The sequence below is a fragment of the Lepisma saccharinum genome, chromosome 14, assembly GCF_977018435.1.
Source record: "Lepisma saccharinum chromosome 14, izLepSacc3.1, whole genome shotgun sequence".
NCBI classification, from domain to species: Eukaryota; Metazoa; Arthropoda; class Insecta; order Zygentoma; family Lepismatidae; genus Lepisma; species Lepisma saccharinum.
The window spans coordinates 59,618,101-59,643,751 of record NC_139242.1 but is presented as its reverse complement, the minus strand read 5'-3'; the positions used below and the strand labels follow the sequence as shown (position 1 = coordinate 59,643,751).

Below are 25,651 nucleotides of genomic sequence, written 5' to 3'. Positions count from 1 at the left end.
GCTCTGGTGCCTGTGTTTTGTCCAGCTGAGTGCCCCTTTACAGCCTCAGCTTTAAACCGAAGTCAGAATGTTTTAATATTTTAGTAAACGACATTACCGTTAATTTAGGAAAGGTAGGGGACTGGACCCCGTATAACATGACAGGTGCAAAATAGCCTTTAAGTGCCGACGCATCCAAAAATTCAAATTCAAATTCAAAACCAGGACTTCTCGATTTCAAGGTGACATTACCACTATGCCATCGTAGTATAACAGGAAATAATGGACTTATAAGAATATATTTAATAATACGTGTGAGATGAAAGATAAAAATAGTGTATTATAATACATTGGAACCTTGATTTTACGTTTATCAAGGAACCGTGGTGAGAATAACATGAAGAATGTAAAATCGGGACTCCACTGTATATTATTCTCACCAGTGCCACTATGTGTTTTCTGAACTGACTTGATTCAAAGGAAAGAATAATAATGATATGGTAACACTCCTTCAATGAATAGTATCTGGCAACACTACCATTGTACTACTTTATCGCAGTTGACAATGTGAGATCATCATTCACTGTTGGGTGAAGACATATCAAATTGTTTCAAGCTGAGAAGTGTGCAGACATCACATGCCAAAATATGTCATGTTATCCCAACAATGTTTTGAATGTACCATGCATATCATAAGTAGAAACTTTAAAACTGCTTCTGGTTACATTTCAGTTACACCATCCTTCACGGAGCGTCCGCAGAACCAGACTGTGAAAAGCGGTGGAACACTGGAGTTTCGTTGTGCTGCAGAGGGCTTTCCGATTCCTGACATTAGCTGGTACAAGGGAAATTACATCATAAATCCTTCTGGAAGAATCTCTGTTTCTGCTGGAGGTATTTGACCAATCTCAGAAACATGCATATAACCTTATATGTGCATTTTATTTCATGGTAATTTTTGATGAACAGAATTTTGTTTAGCAGGAGTTCTGTCCCTGTATGTAGTAATCAGCATGAACAACACATACAAACAGCTTAAAAATACAGAAGTTCCATGGTACTTATGGTTAGGTTCTTGATTTCCAGGAAAGAAAGTGGTACTTACTAGTAATGCACAGAGCGTTTATATTAAAGTAGAAATGGAAATAATCTTTTCATGAGTTTAGTACTGTATGATGAAGCACTATGCAAAGTAATGGAAGTAAAATTTCACTTGTTCTCAACCAGTGCCTACAGAGTGGTTAGCACAGCATGCTATGATGCTGTGTCCTGACTTTGAATCTCAACCTGGGCAGGGGTGTTCTTTGCGAGTGTCTCTTCATCAGTTTTATATCGTCATCACTCATTCTCATCTTCGTGATTACCCAAAAGTGGCAGAAAAAGTGACGCTAAATAACTACAATCAAATCTATCTTATGAAAAGTGGTTTTCTGTACCTCGATGCAGTTTTTCCTTGGATATGGCATAGTAATGCAAATCCCTACCTGACCACCATGAGCAATCAAGCAATCGGTTGCTAATTTCCTGTGCCAATTTAATTCTATTTCATTAATTTTCTCAGAGTCTGTGAAAATTTCTCTTCACCTATCATGTCACCTCTACCATTATTTCAAATTTAATATACAGTACATTGGTAATTACTGTACTTTTACAAGGAAAGCTCTCAAATGTTTAATTTGTTGAATGTGATATGGGTAATTATGAAATAGAAGTACATGGATGGCAATTATAGAAAGTTGCATCTAGTTCAAGCAATAGCACATATTTTTAGCCTTTGTTGCTGTTCTTCTGCTATTCTTTTATTTCTGATGACAATAAGAAAGGTTTGATGGTTCGATTAAATTAATGAAGGGCCACACCTGAAGAAACGCCCATGCCCAAGCCAGAATTCAAACCTGGCATCAAAAGAGGTGAGATTGTGAGTTGTCTACTCAATACATTTGGCCACTGGGCAGCAAATAAGAAACATATCGTATGGGGTAACGGGTGATTCATTTTGAAGGGCTCACAGCTTATTACCAGGTTTGATTATTTAATTGTTTTCTGCCTCTTTAGGTTAATTATGATAATGATAATGAGGATGACTGATGATTTGATAAAAAGAATGAACAAATTGAAATACGTATGCCATTGCTGGGAATTGAATACAGAATGTTTACAGCCTTTATGATGTCCAGACCCAGGACTAACATCATGGTGATCACCCCCCTTTGTGAGGGGGGGCAGGGTTGGAGGCCCCCACTCCTTAATTCTTGGTTTGATAATGAGTAGAGCACCCAGCATGCTTAAAGACTGAGATAGAAAATTTGATACTTACTGTCTATGTATTTGATATCTTTTACTTCACTTTTCTGCCACTTTTGGCTAATTGTGAAGATGAGGATGAGTGATGATATGAAGAAATCAATGAAAGGGCACTCGCAAAGAACACCCATGCCCTGGCCGGGAGAAAATTTGATACAGAAACATGTATGATAAACAGTGTGAAAATCCAATTGTTTTGTTTTGTTCCAAACTTAATATTTATAGTCAGCGCACCAAAAATCAATATAATTTTAAACTAGAAAGAACAAATCTTTTTAAAAGACTTCTCAGGCATTTAACCCCAATCTCCAGGAAACACGCTTCGAATCCAACACGTGAAGGAATCAGATGAGGGACTCTATATTTGTCGAGCACAGAACGAGGCAGGCTCCCGAGAAGCTACAGTGTACCTGACCACAAGAGAAAGGGTTGCTCCGAAGCTGTTGCACACACCGTATGACATGGAGGCACCAATGGGGAGTACAATTGAAATACCCTGCAAAGCAGATGGAGAACCGGAACCTACGATAACTTGGACAAAAGATGGTCATGGAATGGAGGAAGACAAGAGACACAGGTAGGTGCAGGACTTTCTATAATAATTAAAAAATACTCTGTGGGGAATTTCATGTCAAAGGGCCTTAAACTCATTTTTTTTAAAATTAAATGCAATGCTGTAACTTATCTTGCGAGTTAACAATAATTGTCATTTGCATAAAAATTCAAGTATTATACATAATTAAGTTAGAAGGTGTTTTACATATTGTTAGTTTATTTTAACTTTTTGATTCACTTGTGTTTTGTATTGTGTCCCACCCGTGACACCAAAAAACAATTAATTTGTCTTTTAACTGTTACATTTCTCCTTCAACTCCACCAGAATATTCAATGGTCAATTACCTTCTCTCTTTCTTAAATAATTTATTTTTCATCATTTGACAATTCACAGAAATTAAAATAAATTTATTATTAATTAGAAGAGAAGAAACACTACCACTTTGTCTCACCCATGACACAAAATTGTTCAGCTATAGCTAGAGGCACATATTTTTGGTAAATAAAAGCTAAGCAAAATTTCGGTACAAAAATAGAGTCGATTTCGGGTTCAAAAGCGGTAAATAAAATAAAATGTTGGTGTTATAGCAGTGAATAATCACATCAAAAGTGCTATATAAGATGACATTTTGGTTTTAAAATTGTGAATATAATCCTAAATTTGATTTAAAAACTGCACTTATTACACAAAATAAACTTATCCCTTCTAATAGCACATTTATGTAATTACCAGAGTATTAAGTTTATTCCTGTGAAAAGAGGTCCATTTTTGCTTCTCAAATATTTACAGCAGAATTGATCAATTTTCCGTGAATTGCATAACTCGCAGGATACTTCAGACTTCAGAAAGTGTCGCGTCGGTATATAAACGGTAAATTTCGTGTTTAAGAGTCAATTTCGCATTTTGCAGTTCATTTCGCATTATTTCGTGACAAAACAGGGTAGAAAAATGCACCTCAGACCTTTCAGAAACATGAAAAATGAACATTACAGCATGTTATTTCATATTCTGTGTTTTCGTCAAAAACGAAATTTGCATGCCTCTAGCTATAGCTATTTGTGAAAGTATTCTAAGGGTAGTTATCTTTAATCAACAGCATTAAGTTTCATATTTCATTGCACAGAAACTGTAAGGAAAATGCTAGTTAACTATCAATAGAAAAGTTACTTTAATATCAAAAATGTAGTCCGCGTGTCCCACCCATGACAATGAAATGCCCCTATATATATTTTTTTAATTTGTAATTTATGTTTCAGCCAAGACTGATTTTTAGTAATTTATGTCAAAATGTAAAATGTGCAACTTTATTATATCAACCTGCATCTTTGCTAAAAAAAAAAATCATCTTCATATGTGGGATAATTAGAATATTGTTGGTATTTTTCTTACCCCAGACAGAACACATCTCTTTAATATTCCAGGAATGTTATAATGTTCCAATTACATTTCATAATCCTAATTCTGATGTATCTGTGTGGGATTTTGCATTTCTTTTCTGTTGCTTTTGTCATGACACTAAGGATGAATAATGATTGGATGAAATTTACGAGTCACTCCAAAGGAACACCCATAATCTCGCTCAAATTTGGAACCTTCAGTGTTGAGACCATGAATTGACCACTCACTGCTATCAGCCACCCAGCCGTCAATCAGAACATTAAAATACTATTATTTGTTAATGATGTCCTATCTGCATACAATTTGGGGACAGAATTCCACACTTTGCACACTTTGAAGGTTATAGTCCCAGGAAAGGTATCTTCTGATATTAACTAGTATTTTTTTCCTGTATTGCATCTACTCAGCTCAACTCTTTATCATTTAGCCTCATACAGAGCATCATGAACGAAGAACTATTACTCATGGTCGATCGCCTCTGTAGTGCATTGGTTACTACCATCATGCACTTCAAGTCCTGGATAAGGCATGGTTGTCTCATTTTGTTCCTTATCTGTTTTATGTACTCATCATTCATCCTGCTGGCCCCCATGGCAGAGTGGTTAACTCATCGTGCTATGATGCCAGGGGCCCCGGGTTCGAATCCCAGCATGGGCATGGATGTTTGTGAGTGTTCATTCATCAATTTCATCATATCATCACTCATCCCCATCTTTGCAAAGTAGCCAAAAAGTGGCACAAAAAGCGAAGTAAAATAAAGCAAACCAACCATCATTCATCTTAGAAAGGTAGAAAATTTATGTATGATAGCCAAAATATAAATAAATAAATAAATTTTAAAAAAACAGTAGCAATAATGAATAATAAATTAATATTCAAATAATTAGATTTAAAAATTTCAAAAATACCTGATGTGGTGTAATGGATCTCATGTTTCAAGGCTTTGGCCAATGCCAAGGCAGTTGTTTTCAAATTTTCCTCTCCTTCCGAAAAACTGCTATAATATTCGAAAATCTGAAAAATTACATGTGCTTAGAATTCGTTCTGGAACATTCACGCGAATCTCCATATGGTGATTTCACTGTTGCCCAGATACGCATGGCTACGTATGTCTATTAAACTATTGATATTATCTAGAGCTAGACTACAGCAAAAGCAAATCACGTGAATTCTCTAGAATGAGTTTGCATAGGCATAGCACATTTTTATAGAGAAAAGTAAATTTGTTTGATATTGCTATTTTTTAATGTGTTATTTATTATTGCAAGTGTATCTATGAAATATATCTACAGGGAGGTCACAAAGTGGGCGTACCCCCCCCCCTGTATTTTCGACACTACGATGGTTATGGTTGAATGCTTGATATGAACACATATCTGATGGTTTAAGTGTCTTCCGGACATCGGTATGGAGACAGTCTTTTTCGTAGCACGGCCAAACTCTGCGCCATATTTTGGAACACTTCGCGATGCAAGTGTGAATAAGACCTTTTTCCGGGTGGTGACGTTCCCCTCAATAACGTTCTGAAGGGCCTCCAAGAAGTTCCAGAGGTGGTTAATCAATGACACAGGTATGTGTTCATATCAAGTAATCAGACTATTACTATTAGTGTCGAAAATAAAGGAGGGGTATGCCCACTTTGTGACTACCCTGTACCTTGTGTAAGATACTTTTTCAAGATTTCTAACGCCCAGCATCACCCCTTCTCTAGGATCTCTCCAGATGGCAGTCTGTATGTGTATAATATTTCCAAGACAGATGAAGGGATGTACGAGTGCTCAGCAGCCAATGACAATGGAAGAACATCAGCACGGGGTCACTTGACAGTTAAAGGTTCGTATCTGAATCCATAGAAACACAGAAATCAATAGATCTGGATTCTTATTCTCCTTTTTCCATTTCCCAATGCCCAAGTTTTGAATATGAGATTCCCTATATAGCCTTGATGCTCCCACAGCAGATGATTTATGCTATCATATTTGGTGCAAATGGGGCTGGGTTTGATTCATTTCGGAAATGACACAATATGTGCTGACTAACATTGTGGCAACAACTGAGAGTGTACGTAGAAGAATTTTAAATCTTAAATGCAGTACTATTGTATTGTTCAAATTTATGTTGAAAGTTCTTGGATATTTAATTGTAAAAATTTTCAAATTGTATTATTCAATACTAAAGATATAAAGAAACATGCTTTCAAGTTGAGTAGTACACTAGGTACTTGTACTTCACAGGTAAGAACAGTTCAGTTATTGGATATTCTGATAAAAATATTTTCTCAGGGAAATGTCTTTTGTAGTACTTCCATTCAAGTGCTTAGGCCATTGCTAGAACCGATATTTGGGAATAAGTGGCAGTGTTTTTTTTGGAAAAATCGTTTACGATGAACCGTTGCTCATTTTCAACTATACTCGCTACAATTGTATTATGCTACATTGCTGAATTTTTCTATTCACTTTGATTTATTGTGGGGCCACCGAGTCTCACCAAATAGAATTTCAAGGTTTTCCCAATGTTGACACAAGCGCAATTCAAAGAAGAAGAAAAAAGGGTAATTTACTCAAGATATTCTGTTGCAAAATGTAGCACTGCTATGTATCAAGTATTGTGCTAAGTATAGTTAAAGATTGCCTCATAGTTTAGCATGAAAAATAATTAATATATATTGTGCACCGAGTTGTGCACCATTGTGCCACAAAAGACGTCCACAATCCATCCATTTGGTGACATATATTCTACTGCAGAACGAGTGCATGAAGTCCTAATTGTGTGTGTGTAAAATATACTTGTGCATGGTTACATGAAAGTTATTATTTATATTGTTAATTTTCAGATGAGCCTTTAATTGGTCCTGGTGACAGGTACGTAAGAATATCCCTGGAGGAAGCTCGCAATGCAGTGGACAAAGCAGTGAATGGCACCTTACAGAATCTCTTCAACCGCGAGAGACACACTCAGCCCACGCCGAGTGAACTTCTCCGATTGTTCAGATTCCCCAATGCTGCAGCTCGAGAAGTGGCTCGTTCGGCGGAGATATACGAGAGAACCCTGCAGAACATCAAAAGGCACGTGGAAGCTGGGATGAAATTTAATTTGTCAGGTAAGTTGCTGGTAATGACGAGAAAGTGCAATTGCAGATTACAAGTTCAGTTCTGTTGTGCATCAAAGCTGGGCATGATTTCAAATACTACATTTGGAATGCAGTTATTTTCCATATGATGCAGATTGTTCCCATACTCATGAAAAAAGTTCAGCTGAGTTGACAAGAGGAGTGGGAGAGGGCATTACGTACTGTATTTCTTCGAATCCAAGATGTTGTCAAATGTAAAGTGCATCTTAAATAGTGCTTCAGCTTTTGAGGTAAAAAAAATTACTTCAATTTAAGGTGCACAAATGTGCATAATACAGATACTTTATTAGAATAATACCATTTAAATTTAAATGTACCATTTGAACAATAACAGCACTTTACGCTATATTACACTAATGCAATGGTGTATTTATACTAGGGATGGGACCGATTAATCGGTACTCTTATCGGTATCAGCTGATATAGGTGTATCGGTTTATCGGTAAAATTACCGATTATTTTACCGATCCGATATATAGATAAATATCTGATAATTTAGTGAAAAATTCTGCCATTTTGTTGTAATTTTTATGGATAATCTCCATGCCCTAATTTCTAAGAAACTAAATGTTGAAAAATTTCACTGCAGTCACCTTGAAACACACATGTATTAAGGAGGTCAATGAACCTTTCAGGTTCTTCAAGGAGCATTTCTAATTTTATATCTGATCAGTAGAATATCTGTTATTGGTATCAGTACTTTATCGGTATCAGCCAAAATTTCATATCAGCCCATCCCTAATTTATGCTAATATAATTAATCCAAGTCGCACCTACATTTTCAACATTCCAAACCTGTGAAAAGAGTGCACCTTAGATTCAAAGAAATTTCTAGTATTCTTAGTTTGAGGGTAGTGCAGGGAATGAATTGAACTTTCTCACCCTCCCCTTTCAGTATGCTCTGAGGTAAAAGGTAAAGTTAGTTCCCCGTTGATATAGCACTGTCCTATGAAGGCACATTTAGGGGATAAGGGGGGTATGGCCCCAAACATTCTTGATCTCTGCAAAAATTTTGGAGGTGATGTGATCAGCACCATGCTCTGGCTGCCTGGCAGGTACTGATTGATTTGCAGCTTGGTGCCACTTTATGCAGATACAAAGGCCGGGAAAAGTCCTACCTTAGATCACCCACCCTACGAATCGAACCCGGGTGTCCCACATGGCAATCAGACACCCTACTGACTATACCACTGCAGCTCACTGAAACTGAAGCTTGATCAATATTTTGATTCACACCCGCATGCACTAGTGTTGACAGGATTTTTTTCTGATGGGGATTGAATGTAAAGATGGATATTTTGTAGCTATGGTGTAGGAAAGAAGGGGGCAAGATACACAATATTTCATAATTACCATTTGAAAATATGTTCAAAGACAAAAATGATAATCAGGCGTCATTTTTAAAGGGTAGGGGTGTACATTTACCACTTCGTTTTTTTCTCCCAAGTTCATTTTCTCAATTTCGGAGAGGGCTGTATCCCCATCAGCTCCCCCTGAGTATGCCAGCATCTGCATTCAGCATTTCAAAATCCATAAGTACTGACTGACTACTAAACCTAACGAAAAGTACTAGTTTTAAGCTTTGTTTATTTTGTGCTCTTGTGTGAAACTGTGGTAAACCTTTAAAAAAGTATTACTGTCGTTGACTGTTGTTTTAAAATTTTAATTCAAATGGAAACTGAGTACTCTCAGTTAGAGAGGTCCAACTGTATTTAATTTTGAGTAGACTAATGCTAAATAAATATATTGCACGGTGGGTAATCTGCCAATATTAAATTTGCAAATGAAACTCTTACAGTTGCTATGAAAGAAGAAAAAAATTAATATCCCTGTAAACCGTAATCATCTTTACTTTCTGTTGCAGAGTTCTCGTACAAGGACCTCTTGTCCCCATCCCATCTTGAGCTGGTGGCCAACATGTCTGGTTGCATGGTTCACCGACCGCACACAAATTGCACAGATATGTGCTTCCATGGAAAGTACAGGTCCTTTGACGGAACATGCAATAACCTTCAGCATCCGATGTGGGGAGCCTCCCTCACAGGCTTCAATAGGCTTCTCAAGCCCATTTATGAGAATGGATTTAACACTCCGGTTGGTAAGTTTGTGTCCGTAACTGTTCTTAAAATGTAATTAAAATGAGCATGAATGTCTGCAGCAGTGCTATTTCTGCCAGTAGGACTGATTTCCCGCTAGATGCCATGTGGAAGCTTTCTATAAACAAAACACTGTGACTGGTGCTTTTGCATAGCTGCTAGTGCGTTCCTCAAGTAGGTAAAATAACTGGCTTCACCAGGTTAATGAAGTCGGCTATTTTCGTTCGATTCGTGTGTTTAGTTATGGCTTTAGGAACACCCTCTGTGGGTGACACACTATCTGACACCTGGTGGAAAAAATCGGAACTGTACTGCAAGGCAGCGTCTCGATTCAGACAACTTCAACGGCACAGGAGAGCGACATGAAAGAATGTAATACCAGTCTCACATGGTAATTAGGTCCGCCTTCACTTCCAGATCGCCCTCAGACTTGAAACTACCATAAGACTTTTTACGTCCTCAGTTTTCAAAGACAGCAAGAGAGGTCTAAAAATAAAAAAATGGCGACTGCACAAACATGCTATACTACTTCACAAGTTTAGATGCTAATAACTGTTGAAGAAAAGGGAAAATAATGTCCTCTCAAACAAATAATTAGAGAATAACATTGGCACTGTTGAAAAATGCAACAGCAAGTCGTTTATGTTTTACACAAACAAAACAACTGAATTCAGTAGCGGTATGACATCTCTTATGGGGAGCAGATGATATATTTTTTTTCTTTTCACCAGCTGTCACCTGCTACATTCAGTAGAAGTTTATCATTAGTTCTAAACGTCTTTGAGAGGATGATCCGTTGATTTTAGATGTCAAGCAGACTCTGCCAACTAGAAATTCCAGTAGTTCTGCATAAATTTTTCACACCAGAAATCGTGCATAAATTTTCTCCACAGACATGAAAAATTACCATATTTAATTCAACATGTCACACCCAAGGGGGGGAGGGGCGTCAATCTTCATTTACTCTCATGTTAATTGGTAGTTTTTGTAGTAATTTTGAAATTTTGGAGAGGGTGGGGAGACCCATACATTATTCATGTACATAGTAGAATGTATTAGGAACTATTCATTAGTGTTTAATGTAAAACGTTAATACAAATTAATTTTTATTATAACCATTTTTTTTTAATTTCCTGACTTGAATTTTTGGAAAATTCGACTTGAAAACCTAGAATTATAGTTGACTTTTATCTGAATCACAGAGTAGCCACCTTGTCAAAGTATTATTTACTATTGTACGAATTGGGGATTTGTTATTACTTTTTAGTTGTCTTGAAGCAGGAGGTGGTAAGTTGGTTTTAGACATCAAAGGAGCTTTTCATACATTAAAGTGGGAGGCAATACCCCCTTCATTATCTTAGTTATTATACAGCGTAAGTCAAAATTATGTTTCCGATTTCTTTCATTTCTTATATGAAAGGTAATGAGCTTTTCTTGCATATGTAACTTTTTATGGAATATAATCTCAAAAAGTTTTTTTTCTTTCTATTGCAGACTCGTAGTTGCACTGTCTGCCACCAGGAGTAGTTTAGTCACAGTGAGTAAAATGGCTACCACTGGACAGCAGAAAGCATTCTGTATTCTCGATTTTCATACCAATAAGTCTGTCATGCTTGTTCAGCAGCTTTTCCGAACAAGATTTGGGGTTGAACCACCTTCTGGCAAGTCAATTAGAAAATGGTAGGCGACATTTGAAGAAACTGGTTGCACCTGTGAGAGAAAATCAAACGGCCGGCCTTCAGTTTTCTCACTGTGACTAAACTGCCTCCTGGTGGCTGACAGCGCAACTACAAGTTGCAAGAAAAGCTCATTACCTTTCGTATAAGAAATGAATGAAATCGGGAACATCATTTTGACTTACGCTGTATTATTTTACGTTTTAGCATCTTTGAATGAATGCTTAACTTTAGATATCAAGGGGTGTGATTTATTTTGTTATTAGACATGAAAATGGAAGGGGACTTCCAATTAGTTTTTGACATCTCAGGGCAATCACCTCTATGCCTTTCCCCTTAACCCACCCAGGACTGAATTGCTATAATTTTGGGACTTGCATCAATTCCATCATAGAAATGGTTAGCATTGTTGCTTTTGGTGCAAACGGCCAGCAATCAAGAACCCCAACTATTGGCAGTGTTGACCCAGTTAACGAAAATTGAACCGTAAACCATCCTTACAGGTCTTTGCCTTGGATTGACTGTTGCAAAATTACAGGGAGGAGGGGCTTCATTTTTCTCTGCCTTGTCTATACATCAGTTGCGTGAAGAAAAAAGTGTGTGTGTGTGTGTGTGTATACACATAAGAGCTTTATTTTATGTATTGCTGTTTCAGTACACAGTGACATGTATGATGTTTTATAAGGATAGCTCTCTTTGAAACCAAAGCAAAAGGTAAGATACAAGAAATTAGTAGTGTCCTGTGGTAATGCTCCCAACCACTTCACACCCAGACACATACATCTTCTCAGGCATCTGGAATGAGACTGAATGTTGTTAAACTTATTACTGCAATTGTGTTTGCCATTATTATTCTGTTTCAATGGAGTGGTTGCAACACTTTTGAAAGTAGATGAAAACCTCAATTAAGCTTTGTGTTCTCTTACATACGAGGTGGTATCAAAATGTTTTGCCTGTTGTGGTATAATTTGTTTAATCATGGAAAGGTTAAAACAATGAACATACATATAGTTTGCCTGTAGTGTCCTCTACTCAGAGTTACCTTTACACATTGTTCACATCATGTTCGATGCATGCTGTACCAGTGTTTTATCCAGCCTTCAAAACCAGTTTGGATAACCTGTAGGTCATCGAATCTCATGCCACGAAGCACAGACTTAGCTCAGACTTTATGGTATCCCAAACTCTCAATCATTGCATGTGCTGACCCATAGGACATGTGCACTGCATCAGAAATTTCCTGGATGGTGATGCGTCGATCCTCTCGAACGAGCTCATCATTGCTGTGGCGGTTGTCGTCGGTCAATGACGTTAATGGCCTGCCACTCCTTGTCATGTCCACACTTTCGGTTTCTCCCACTTTGAACTTTACTACTTAAGTCTGAGCTAAGTCTATGCTTCATGGCATGAGATTCGAGGACCTACAGGGGTTAAAACAGCTTTGAAACGGTGAGGCAGGGAGTGTTCTGTGGAATTTTTTTAAACTGGTTTTGAGGGCTGGATAAAACGCTCACTCAAATGCATCGAACGTGATGGTAACTATGTATAAGGGTAACTCTAAGTAGTGGACACGATAGGCAAACTATATGTATGTTCATTGTTTCACAAAACTTTTTGATACCCCCTCATACTTATTATCTATTGCTAGCTTCAGGCAGCAAGAAATTGTTGTCTTTTTCTACATTTTAATTAAATTGTCATGATGGCAATTAATGGGATTATATGAAATTCATGAAAGAACAAATACAATCATACACCCATGAACCGGTCATGAAACAAAACCAGGACCTTCAGACGAAGGTTGTGACTTGAACACCAAGTGGTTGTTGGCTCCTTTTGCTTCTGCCCAACTGAAATAGCCTCAATAATCATATTTAAACTCAAGACATCTCCCTCCTACAACTCCTTTCTTTAAATGAGTTACTAAATGTGGAAATTTTCTGTTTCAGGTTGGACGAAAAGTGTAAAATATTTTGGTTACTCAAAACCCAGTGCAAGGCTTGTTTCAAGTCGAGTGATCACGACAGATGAAGTGACGCCTGATGATCACTGCTCCCACATGCTGATGCAGTGGGGACAGTTTCTCGACCACGATTTGGACCATGCGATTCCATCAGTCAGCAGTGCGAGTTTTGCTGATGGGGTGGATTGCAGCAGGTAAGAAAAATATAAAATTAAAAGTCCTATCACTATAAAAAATGTCATAATGTGTGGGAATCAGTATTTGTGGTATGTTTATCTAAGGGGTCTAATACTATCTTTAATGCTGTTCATCACTCATTTATTATGATGTGCTGAGGTTTTGGGTGTATGAGCGTGTGGGTGTGTTTCTTCTAAAATTAAACTTTTTTTCCCCCCATTATGCTGAAATGCACATGACAAAGTTTACTGCATTCTCCTTCATTTCGCTCTAAGGATAAGTGATAGTTTCAATCTTTCGAGATAGTCAAGTAACAATATTTTATTTCCCTCCAAAATATAAATTAGGTACATGCTCTCTCTCTCTCTCTCTCACTCTCTCTCACTCTCTCTTACCCTCTCACTCACTCACCAGGCCAGTGGTACGATATGTGGTAACTAAAAGGGACCAACTGATTTTCAATTCAGTAATTATTGAAACATACTCTAAGCAAGGTCAGTGGCATATTCTGAAAATCTGACCTGGTTTACAGCAATAATTCTTATTTATTGTACACTTCGCAACATCTTATTTGACCGCCTCGAAAGAATTCTAAGTCCCGAAATCGTAAACTTAGCAACATTGCACTTCAGCTCCAGGTGAGAGTAGCCAACTTTGAGTAGATCCTTCCTCTAGACGATAAACTCTGCGGTGATAAGTTTTCAATTTAACACTTTCCATGAACTTAGAAACTATAAACCGCTATTATAATATACAATCAAACAGATATAATAAATTGGAAAAAGAATCTTGAAGGATATTTACGATTCTGCTTGCTCAACTTGAAATTTGGGGGGTTTGAAACACTGAATAGAGTTTTTCTCCACCTGGAGGAAATTGCCATCAAGTTTGTGCAGAAAGAAGCAAATTTGTGAGGAGTTTATGCGGCATTTTATTTACAATACCTTGCATAATATCGAACAGTTCTCAAAAACATATATTTTACACGACGTGTCGAGAAAATGTGCTTGAAACACAGGAAGGTGGGAGTCTTCATAAACGCCAACATGTTTTTAAGGAAATAACGTCATTAAATTAAAGTAGAGCAGTTGGTTAGGCGCTGCTATCCTTATTTTTCATCAAGCGTGAAAGGTCGCGGGTTCAAATCCCACCCTCTCCTCTTTTTTTTTTTTTTTTTTTTGTTTGCTGAACGGATACCGTTGATATTAGAATATTTAAAAAATGCATCCGATGCACACTTGAGGGACGTCCCTTCTGCGCATATTTCCCCTTAGAAGTTGGAGTTTTCCATGATTTAAAGTTAAACCTTTTCTTTTTAGTTATTGTTCATATGTTGTGTTAACACACACATCATGATTAATTCACAAATCACATATATGTATTCAGGATGCAAAATGTAATGTTATTTAAGTTATGTTATTGTTTGTTCTTCACTGACACCTAAAATATTGATTATTTGATTTCGATATACTAAAAAAAGATATACAGTTATGTTAAGTAGTGATGTAGTGCAGTACTGTAACGAAGGAGAGCGTTTAATGAGATCAAATTGCTAAGATTGGTAATTTTATGTGCGTACCTTCGTAATGACTGTTGTCAATCCCCTCACCACCATCTTACCAAGCGTCTAAAACTAATAGTAAATCGCTTATTAACGTAAATAAATTGTTATTGCGACGAAGGCCGATTCGATAAGAAACTACTAATAAGTATTTATATAGTGAGTGACAAACAAAAAATTCAAAACCTCATAATGATCGTTAATTCCTCACTGCTTTGTATCTAAAATGTTTCTCTTCTTTGAACAGAAATTACGAGTATCAGATATAACAAACTTTCCGCACTAACTTTGCAATATTCGAAACCACCATTACAGTCTTAGCTCTACGTAACTTGATTCTGCGCATTCCACGTGGCATGTGACTTCCTCCTATCATCGAAATAACTTTCTCTTACTATTTCCTTTCCTCTCGTGAAATACAGAGACCAATGTTAACTTCTTAGCACGGTGGATAAACTTTACACCCAACGATATACTCCTGAAAAAAATCCTGCCTAGGTGGAGAATCGAACCTACGACCTCCCTCGTAAGAATCAAGCATGCTACCTCTTCTACATGTAGCTGACATTAAAATTTGTTACCAGTTTCAAGAAACCAATTCACACATAATTTCATATCTATAATTTCCTCATGGCAATTTTCATGAGGATACTAATTCAGATAAAATCGAGAAACGCTGAAAGGGAAAAATGATGAACATGTCTATTGGCGTTTTGTCATATTTTGTAAATTGTGTAAAAATTCCGTGTTTTGAACAAGCAATCATTTAGTTACGAAGTATGTTGTTGTTGTTTGTTCAAAGTAGGAACAGGAGAGCGAAAAGGAGTCATTTGAACCAGACCCCGTTTGACAAGAAACTTCAGCTTTTTTCCAGACTGTATGAAAAGGGAGAGGAACGTATGAAATATAAAATATGTGTGAAATTAAAACAATGGAAACCTTGAAAGATAATACTAACGAACTTCAAACTATGAAAAACATATTTTCATGGTGGAAAACTCCAAGTCATTTTCCAAATATGAACTTGATTTTTTTCTTTATTATGAAGTGGAGATATGGGACGATACGATCCCTCAGCAAGAAAATTTTAAGTAAGCTACCTCCAAATTTTCAATGGTCATAATTACTAATTAGGGTCCGGAAGTTGATGAAAAATCAACTTTTTTCTGACCCTTAAAACACTGCTAAACCTGATATCATGTCCATTTCCCTTCAGTTAGAGCCGGAAAACACTTTCTATTTTACATTTTTTTTTTTTTTTGCATTTTTCGGCCTTTTTTGGCTTTTAGTTTATTGGCAGAATTTTTAACAGTTTTTGTTGCATTGTTACTTATTTTTTATGTTTATTTTTCTCCTCCCCTGTTGTTTCGTGCATTTTAAATGCATTTACTAGTAAAATTTACATATTTAGATTTCTTGACATGGTCCTTTTAGCAAATTCACCATGAATCGAAAATACGGTCAATGGAAAAGCATAATATTATTCTTAACTGAAATGTTAGAAAATGGATTAAAATACTTTGTGTGAAGATCTACTTTGAGGTTCTTTTTCTGGACACTATTATCGCTTTAATCTGTAGTTTTAAAGTAAAATTAGTCACAATATTAAATGCAATTACACTCTGGTATACGTGAAGCAGAACTGTATTTTCGGTCTCTTGCCGACTACAGTATCATAGAAGGCCCACTCTGAAAGGAGATGAATTGGTTGATTTGGTGTTTTAAGTCAACGTTATGCATAGTAAGGCTAATCGGGACTGGACCTACAGTTTAAAGTGGAATCCGAACCAAGTGCATAAAATAACGTGAACCGTGTGGTGTAGGGGGATCGTTTGCTTATGGAATGGAAGGTCATGGGTTCAAACCTACTTCTTTGCGAAATCTTTTTCGGGAAGTAAACGGCTTTGGACGAGAATGCTTATCTACGTTTCTTGGATATTTCCGTTGATATTTATGCGATTTATGTCCAGCATTTCCGGATGCAGAAAGTTGACATGTAAGTTCTTAATATGTGTTAACTTATAACAGCTGAATGAAAGGAAAAGTATTTCCTAAAATCCTGCCAATCACTGAAAGATTAAGATCATTAGTAGAGACATTACTTGAGGCATGCACAGAGGCGACGATTATGGAGTGTGGAGGGGCAGATGACCCAGCACTATGCTAAACATTATCTACCAAGGGAAAGAAACTGTCCTTGCCCTCCCCCTCATCCCCCACCTTGCCCCATCAGTTTTGAAACCCAATCGCCGCCACTGAGCATGCATCGCATAAATATTTACAGTAATATCATATAATATTATATTACGTTATTAGAACACTTCGTACTCGGTAAATAAAAAGGAAAAAATAATAAGGAAAGGGTGGGATTTGAACCTACGATGTTTCGATCTTGACGAAAACAGTAAAAAAAACGAAAGTGCTGTCATCTAACCAATTACTCCAGGAGATCGCTAACAGAAAGCTCAGTAAAACACGTTAATCTCAGTTGAAGCAACATTGTGCCGGAGTTTCGAACCATTTTTCGCCAAGAACCAAGGAAAAGACACACTTTGCAGAATCGTTTGGTGTTGTGCAAGGTATCTTTACTAAACATTTTGCATAAAATCATCATAAATTTGCCTTCTTGCATTCAAATGTGACAGCAATTCTTTCCAGGTGGAGGAGAACATGTTCAGTGTTTCACAATGCACATACATTTTCCTATTTTCAAATTCAGAACTAAGAATCTTGAAATATTTTCAACATTCGTATTTCTACTTAACATTTTTTATCTACTCATATATTTTATTACTGCTTTAGGGTATCTTTACCTTATGGAATGTGAAAGAATGAAAAAAAAATCACGAGCGTTTTCATTCAGGAAGAAGAAATGTTGCAAAGTTGGCTACTCTTAGTTGGCTCTGAAGCGCTATGCTGCCAAATTTACGAATTCGGACTTTGAAATTTTACAGGGCGGTCAAATAAGATGTTGCGAAGTGTACATATTTATTTCATATTAATTAGATAGAATAGAAATAAAACAGCAATGCAGGCATGCAAGTAAAACAGAAATAAGACAACTTCAAATTTTCCAGAAATTTCTATAAATATGAAAAAGTTGGTCTACCAGCAGTGTACCAGGTAACATGGGAGAGTATGCCACTGAGCCAAGTGATGCATTGAAACATTCTTTTATTTAACCCTCCGGCAGGCACGCTATTTTTTTTAACATGAGCATGGGACTTTGTCACTCCAGCCATTTTTCTTTTAAAAATTAACTTGTTTTACATTTATAATACCTTTATTTAGACATGTTCTTACATTCTTTATTTGTGTCTTCGAATGTACAAATGTTTATTTTTTAATTTATTTATTTTCACTCTTGTATTGAAAAGTTGTCGTTCTTTCATAATATATATGTATCTTTGAGTTTATACATATGTATGATATCTATTCATTTTCGCTTGTAAAGTAAGATTCCTGCAAACTTTATTTGTGTTTTTGAGTTTACTAATGTTTATTTTTTTATTTCTTTGCACTAATACAATAACTAGTTGTTGTTCTTACATAATATATTTGTATCTTTTAGTTTAAACATTTTTTATTATATTTGTTTATTTTCTATTGCACAATAATAAGATTTTTACGTACTATGTTTGTGTCTTTGAGTTTACAAATGTTTACAAATGTGTATTTTTTATCTTTTCATGCATACAGTAAGAAGTTGTTTATCCAATAAATGGCATGATGAATCGATAGAAATATTAAATAAAAATCAAACTTCATTGCTATAATAGTGATCGGTGATAAAACTAATAATAGGTACAAAAGTTACCATAAAAATAATAATAAAATAATTGAAATTTTAGTTACATGAGAAGGCATGCGGGGAGACTCAGTTACCCCAAGAATACAAGCAAATGGAAACGCACCTCTGGTATGTATACAAAGGTAGACAGAAGAACAGTGCCTTCCTCGATTGGTAGCAGAAACTCCAATGGAAGAATACGAGAACAGATGGCAGGGAGGCACCAGTCATGTTTCGACACGACAAAAAAACGTGGTTGTGGGATGGCAAAGTCCCCCAGCATGCCTGCCGGAGGGTTAAATATACATCAGAAATGGTTGATTGATTTATGGAATAATACTATGATGTGACAATGTAAAGTCACTCAAGCATCTAAGTAAAAAGTATTGATATGTACATGAGAACTGTATTTCAAATAGTGTGTGTAATGGTCATTCATTGTGAACTTTCTCTCAAGAGGACTTACACTGCTTTTTGTTAAACTAAATACTCAACCGTTTCAGGTCTTGTGACTTGACGGCTCCGTGCTTCCCAATTGAGATTCCGCCAAATGATACTCGCCTGAGGAATCGCCGTTGCATGGAATTCATAAGGAGCAGTGCCATCTGCGGCTCCGGATACACCTCAGTGTTCTTCAACACAGTATTTCCACGGGAGCAGATAAATCAGTTAACCGCGTACATTGATGGTTCACAGGTATGTATTGTATAAGTAAATTTGGGTCAAGTAATAGTCGTCTTCTGCATTGACATCTACACGAATTTATCTGAGGGAGGGGCAACTGAGGCATATTTTTCCTCATAATAGCATTGCGCCAACAAAAAACACTGCTTCAGTTTGAAGTTATCATATTCCTGCAAGGCCCTTGTAATAATTAACATGAATTTCCTGATATCCATGAACCCATGCAAGGTACTGACTTTGATGGTGGAGTGGTTAGCACAGATTGCTATGATACCAGGAGTTTTAGGTTTGAATCCAAGCCTGGTCATGAATGGTCTTCGTAAGTGTCTCTTCATCAATTTCATCACTCATCCTCGTTGTCGAAATTAGTCAAAAGTGACAGAAATGCAACATGAAATAACCTAACTCAATCATTCAAGGACTGAGAGAGGATTACTTAAGGTCTCTTGAGGAAGGCTAACAGAGTGGCTCTGTATACCTGCCATCATTAATCCACAATGAGAAAGGTTAATCATGTGCCAAAGTTATATCGATACCTTTAAACACTGATAACTACTGCTGATACACCACACATGTAAATTGTCCAGTTTCACACCTACTACAACCTGTGTTGTAGCGTGATACTGGTTTAGCCTCGATAACCATTACAACGGTCAGCTCAAGCCCATAATATACACCTTACCACACAACCTAAAGGCAATCTACATCCTTGGCACAGACAGGCACAACTCATCTTTATTGTCTCTCCCAGCACCATTACCAATTTTTACAGACCAAGGCTTCTGTAGGAAGCTGGCTGCCATTACATAAACAATTTGTTGATGGCTCATGACACAAGACCTCTACCTACCTAATGCTAAAATTGACAATACCAGTCCCCTAGAGTCTTGCATTTATTTAATATTAATACTTACTTTTCCTGAGTAGAATTTTTAAACCTGTAAGTATGTGTGTAATGTCTTATTCACCATTCAAATCTTACTTCAACACACACACACCCTTGATTGTTATTTTGACATTTAAAAGTCAGATTGGTATCTGCTTTTACATCACAACTCATTCTGACAACCTGGAAGATGAAATTTTCTGCTTACAGCTTATGCGTGAGTCATCACAGATTACTCGGCAGTCTTACCAGCTCATTGTCTGAAGTGTAATAGTACAACACAATCTTAACCTAGTTCTTGCAGTATGAAAAGTAAGGAAAGTCTTTATCTTATCAAGAAACACTTGACTTTCCAGGATTTACTGTGACAAATTGATTTTAAAACTGTAAAGTCCACTTTATGCCCAGTATGGCTAATTGGGACTGGACCTATAGTTTAAACTGGGATCCGCACCACTATGTGCCTCCACCGGGAATCGAACCTGGGACCCTTTGATTACGAGGCAACAACGCTACCACTGCGCCATCAGGGAGGCCCAACTGTAGGTGATGGCCCACAACTTAATGAACAAATAAACATCAAAACTCTTCTGGAATTCTAGAAACTTAGTAACACCTCCTCAAATTAGACTGACTGGTCAGAAGCTGCTTGCCTTGTTTGGCTCTCCCTTGCATTCTTTTGTGCAATACATTACAAACATATGATTCATGTTTGGTGCTACATTGCCAAACCACCAGCAAATTGTCAATTATTATTTTCATTCTCATTCTCATGTTATTTCATTATTGACATGATGATGGACAATTTGCTTATTGCATTTTCCATTGGCTCTATGAACTGCCAGGATCATGAAATTGTGAAATATCAAGCTACTGAAGGTATGAGTGCTGCAAGGATTCATCTAACAAATCTTTCCGTGCAATGAATTTTTATTACTTCCTTGAACCAAATCGAAGGTACTAGTAAAATATTGCACATGCATCAAAATAGAAGTAAAAGTTTTATTACAAAGAGTTAGAAACTCATTGTACACAATTCAGTATGTTTTAATTCTACTTGCAGGTATATGGTTATTCAGAAGACATTGCCAGAGATCTCCGCAACCTGACAAATGATTATGGATTACTTCGGCATGGGATCTTTACCAGGCCAGGCAAATATCTTCTTCCATTCCAGAGTAACCAGCCGATCGACTGCCGAAGAGATCCTCGGGAAAGCGACGTTGGGTGTTTCCTCGCAGGAGACATTAGAGCCAACGAACAGCTGGGGCTTCTGTCGATGCACGTAGTCTGGTTCAGGGAGCACAACCGCGTTGCCCAAGAACTGAGGAGAATCAACCCACACTGGGACGGAGACATGCTTTTCCACGAAGCAAGAAAAGTAGTTGGCGCGGAGATGCAACATATAACATTCAAGCACTGGCTTCCCCACATCTTGGGTCCAAAGGGGATGAAGATGCTGGGTGAATACAAAGGGTATCAGCCGAATGTAAACCCTGGCATTGCCAATGTGTTTGCCACGGCAGCATTTAGATTCGGGCATTCACTCATTAATCCAATACTTCATCGACTGAACTCGACATTTCAGACGATACCCGAAGGTGATCTTCCTCTGCAAAAAGCTTTCTTTTCACCCTGGAGGATCGTCAGAGAGGGAGGCATTGACCCTTTACTGCGAGGTCTCATCACAATGCCTACGAAGCTTAAAACACCTCATCAGGTTCTGAACTCGGAGCTCACGGAGCATTTGTTCAAAATGGCTCATGTTGTAGCTCTCGATCTGGCTGCGATCAACATTCAGAGGGGCAGGGATCATGCACTGCCTGGTTACAATGACTGGCGGCAGTTCTGTAACCTCACAGTGGCTGAAACCTTCAGTGATCTACAGTATGAAATCAAGAGCCAAGCAGTAAGAGAGAGATTGCAACAACTGTATGGACACCCAGGTACGTAACATCTTTAGTCTTAACAGTTCATTTGAACTTTCACTATTTACAGACTTTGGTAGCTGAAACATTTTGTAACCTCTTTCACTGATGAGTAGACCTCGGATTTTTATGTAATATAAAAGTACGAAATATCTAACAATAATTGATAAAATATGTTCCTAAATATGTATTATCAAAAGGATATGTAGCTAAATATGTAGTATTAAAGAATATGTAATTTAATAATAGTATCCAAACAATTTCAAGAATTCTGCTAGATATTTATTTTATTTGAATATGTATGATATTTATTTTATTTGAACATATTCAACATAATTTTAAGGACACAAGTTGTTCAAATTAAAATTTGTATCAAATTTGTAAACTAAAAAAAAGCACAGCAACATGTACATATTTAAGAAACCATTTTTGACAACTATTAATTACTCTTCAAATCGCAAATTATTGTAGAATATGTAAATATGTAAGGGAGTTCTTCGTAACTTTCCAAACAAATTAGTCATGGGTTCGATACCCGGTGGAGGCACATGGCACAGTGGTTCGGATCCCACTTAAAACTGTAGGTCCAGTCTCGATTAGCCTTCCTGTGCATAAAGTGGTATTAAAACAACAAATCAATCAATCGAAACAAATCGTTAAGAAAAAAAACTTCTACAGAAAGAACAATCAAATGAAAATACATAGCTACTTTTGTACTTTTTGTACAGGAAAACATATTGTGTAACTTGCTATGTACAGGAAAGTAGCTTTCTCGTCCACAGATGCCAAGTTTCTAGGTGCATTGCCTAAACCTACAAGAAAAACGAAAATATGTAACCAGAAAGAGGGGGGGGGGAGGAACTCCAGCATCTTTCTATAAATAATAGTTCCAGTAATTTTTTTTGGTCTTCAGCATGTCTTTCGGCTTGCCAGTCAATTTTAGGTAACCGTAATCACTATGCATATCATTAATTAGAAAATATGACATCACATGAGCTACAAATTTTCCTCATGTTTCAGAGATCAAAAATATGGGGAAATGTAACAAAATAGGAAAACGTTACCGAAATCAGTTGTTTTATGTAAAGTAAATTAGCAAATATGTAAAATATGTAATATCCTGGCAAATATGTAACATAAAACTTGTACAAAATCATGTTAGTTATGTAATTCGTTGACATTTTTGTGTTCAAGATTTTTATCTAGAAAGGAATAGAATATGTAATTACAGACGAATCGGAGCTCTACTCATGAGGATTTTTGTAGTTTTTGAGAAGGGAATGTTTCCTGTAAGATCACGTCTCATAGAAATTAATCACAGAGATCAAAATCAATTAATGGATAAAACAATAATTCTGCGTTTGGTGACTCAGTTGGTGAATGATGGAAGTCAGTCGGGGAAATTGGTAAGCAATTAAAATATTTTATCACAATAAAATGCAATTGTCTTCATTTTATGTAATTCAATTGTGCATTGTGGTAAGATTGGCCTGATAGCCAGGCTGGTAGAGCATTGGCATGATATGCTCAGGTCCCAACTTCCAAAACTGTTGAAACTATAATTTGACTACTTTTCAATGAGATTATATATTGGGTCTTTTAATTATGCTTTTCCCCACGAACAAACATTTTTCCAAATAGTTAATCAATATATTATGCATTAATAAACATTTGATGGTTTCAAAAATGCTGACTGGTACAGTTGGATGCACAAGCATTACAAGGCAAACTATCAATCACCATGGTGTTTATTCACTTTCTTTAAACGAACTATCAATAATGCAGTTAACATCCTCTGCACTAACATCAATACAATTAAATTCCTTAAAAATGCCTATGATGTAAGAGAGGTGTGAATGAAAATAGTGCCTCGTAATACTTATGCATCCCACTGTGCAATCTGTAAACTTCCAAAGCTAGTTTATCGTAGCCACATTTGTATATTATTTCCTGTTACACTTTCTTTCATTTCACACTTCTTGTATCTCTATATACAATTTTTGGTGTTCAGAATTATAAGTTGTATACAAAGTTCTAATTATGCTTCTAGTTTTATGTTTTGTATTCTTCAGGCAACATTGATGTCTGGGTTGGAGGTCTCCTGGAAGACCAAGAGGATGGTGCACGTGTTGGCCCCACCTTCAGATGTATTCTGGTTGATCAGTTTAGACGTTTGAGAGATGGTGACAGGTAAGACAGTGAATTGGGTAAATACACACACATCACTTAGTATCTTCTGTTTTAAATGGGACAGTCATTCTCCCAAGTACTTAAATATGTAACAACCGAAATACATAGCAGTGCCATGTTCACTTGGACTGAAACTTGAACCTCTCCCATTATTTCCCTACAAATACAGCATGCCTGTGCCTATTGTTTGGAAAAAAGTGTTTGTTCTTAACATAAGAAACTTTGCCTGACTACAGTTAACAAGGTTGGAAACAATGAAGTTTTTTTAAGTTGTATTATGCTTCACATTTTAAATTTGCACTTCTTGTGGTCCCTGATGTAATAATAATATTGACGATTGAAATGCTGGATGGATGAAGAAAGATAGTACTGTTTGTAAGTACAGACCTATGCTGCATCTATTATATTTCACTATCTCATTATTGAAATTTCATACCGATTGATGGAATACACTGTCATCTTGTAGTCCTGGGTTTGATTGCCAGTGGGGACACACATTTATGCCTTCAAAACTCATTTTGAAACAAAAAGGTTTGGTCATCATTAGTCTAACTAGCAAAAAAGTGGATTTAAATTGAGTCATCTGTTATTTTTTTTTAATGTATTAGATGAATAGTTTCATTTCTGTGTGTGTTTCATTCAAAATGGAAATTACTGTGCAAATCAAGTTTATCTTGTTTGTTTCATTTATCCATAACTTCTCTTCTTTCATTAATCTCTACATTTTAATAATTCCTGATGGAATGAAAGCAAGGGGTGGGGGCTTCAATAAAGATCTCGTGTTATTGTAACTAGTTTAAAGGGAGAGGGAGACCATATCCACAACAAATAAATCCACCCAAATTATTGAAATATTTGAAAAAAACAAATGGCGTTAGAAATTATTAAGCTTTCTGCTATTTTCCATTTGTTCACATTGAAATAGAATTGTGATATAGTATTCTTCTTTACAAAAATTACTAGATTCTGGTATGAGAACCCAGCCACTTTCAAGCCTGAGCAGCTAACACAAATCAAGCAAGCTTCTCTGGGAAGGATTCTTTGCGACGATGGAGATGACATCCGTGACGTGACGCCCGATGTCTTCGTGCTGCCCCAGCGTCAGAATCCAGCATTCCTTTCGTGCAAGGAAGTGCCGCAGGTCGATCTCAGGTTTTGGACAGAATGTTGTCATGGTAAGATTCAGTAAGTTTTCTTTTCCTCGAAATGTTTGTTTATTTAGCATGCCTAAGGGAAGAACTCGGATGTAATGAGGAAAAGGTAACTAACTAGTTTTTTATGTACATTGAGAGAGAAACTGGATGAAAACAAACAATAAAACTACTCTAAAGCT

General features: G+C 36.7%; 1 protein-coding gene across 4 annotated transcripts in view; it reads left to right on the top strand.

Moving 5' to 3' along the window:
- Positions 1-25,651, top strand: part of Pxn (Peroxidasin) — a 490,196-nt gene that overhangs the window by 453,615 nt on the left and 10,930 nt on the right. For all 4 annotated transcript variants that reach the window (XM_083135735.1, XM_083135733.1, XM_083135736.1 and 1 more), the window contains 10 exons: positions 712-873; positions 2,596-2,860; positions 5,949-6,070; positions 7,071-7,337; positions 9,232-9,465; positions 13,089-13,296; positions 19,134-19,326; positions 21,264-22,146; positions 24,201-24,318; positions 25,282-25,493. In XM_083135735.1, the coding sequence (XP_082991861.1) occupies positions 712-873; positions 2,596-2,860; positions 5,949-6,070; positions 7,071-7,337; positions 9,232-9,465; positions 13,089-13,296; positions 19,134-19,326; positions 21,264-22,146; positions 24,201-24,318; positions 25,282-25,493 (2,664 nt within the window). The remainder of the gene's footprint in view (positions 1-711; positions 874-2,595; positions 2,861-5,948; positions 6,071-7,070; positions 7,338-9,231; positions 9,466-13,088; positions 13,297-19,133; positions 19,327-21,263; positions 22,147-24,200; positions 24,319-25,281; positions 25,494-25,651) is intronic.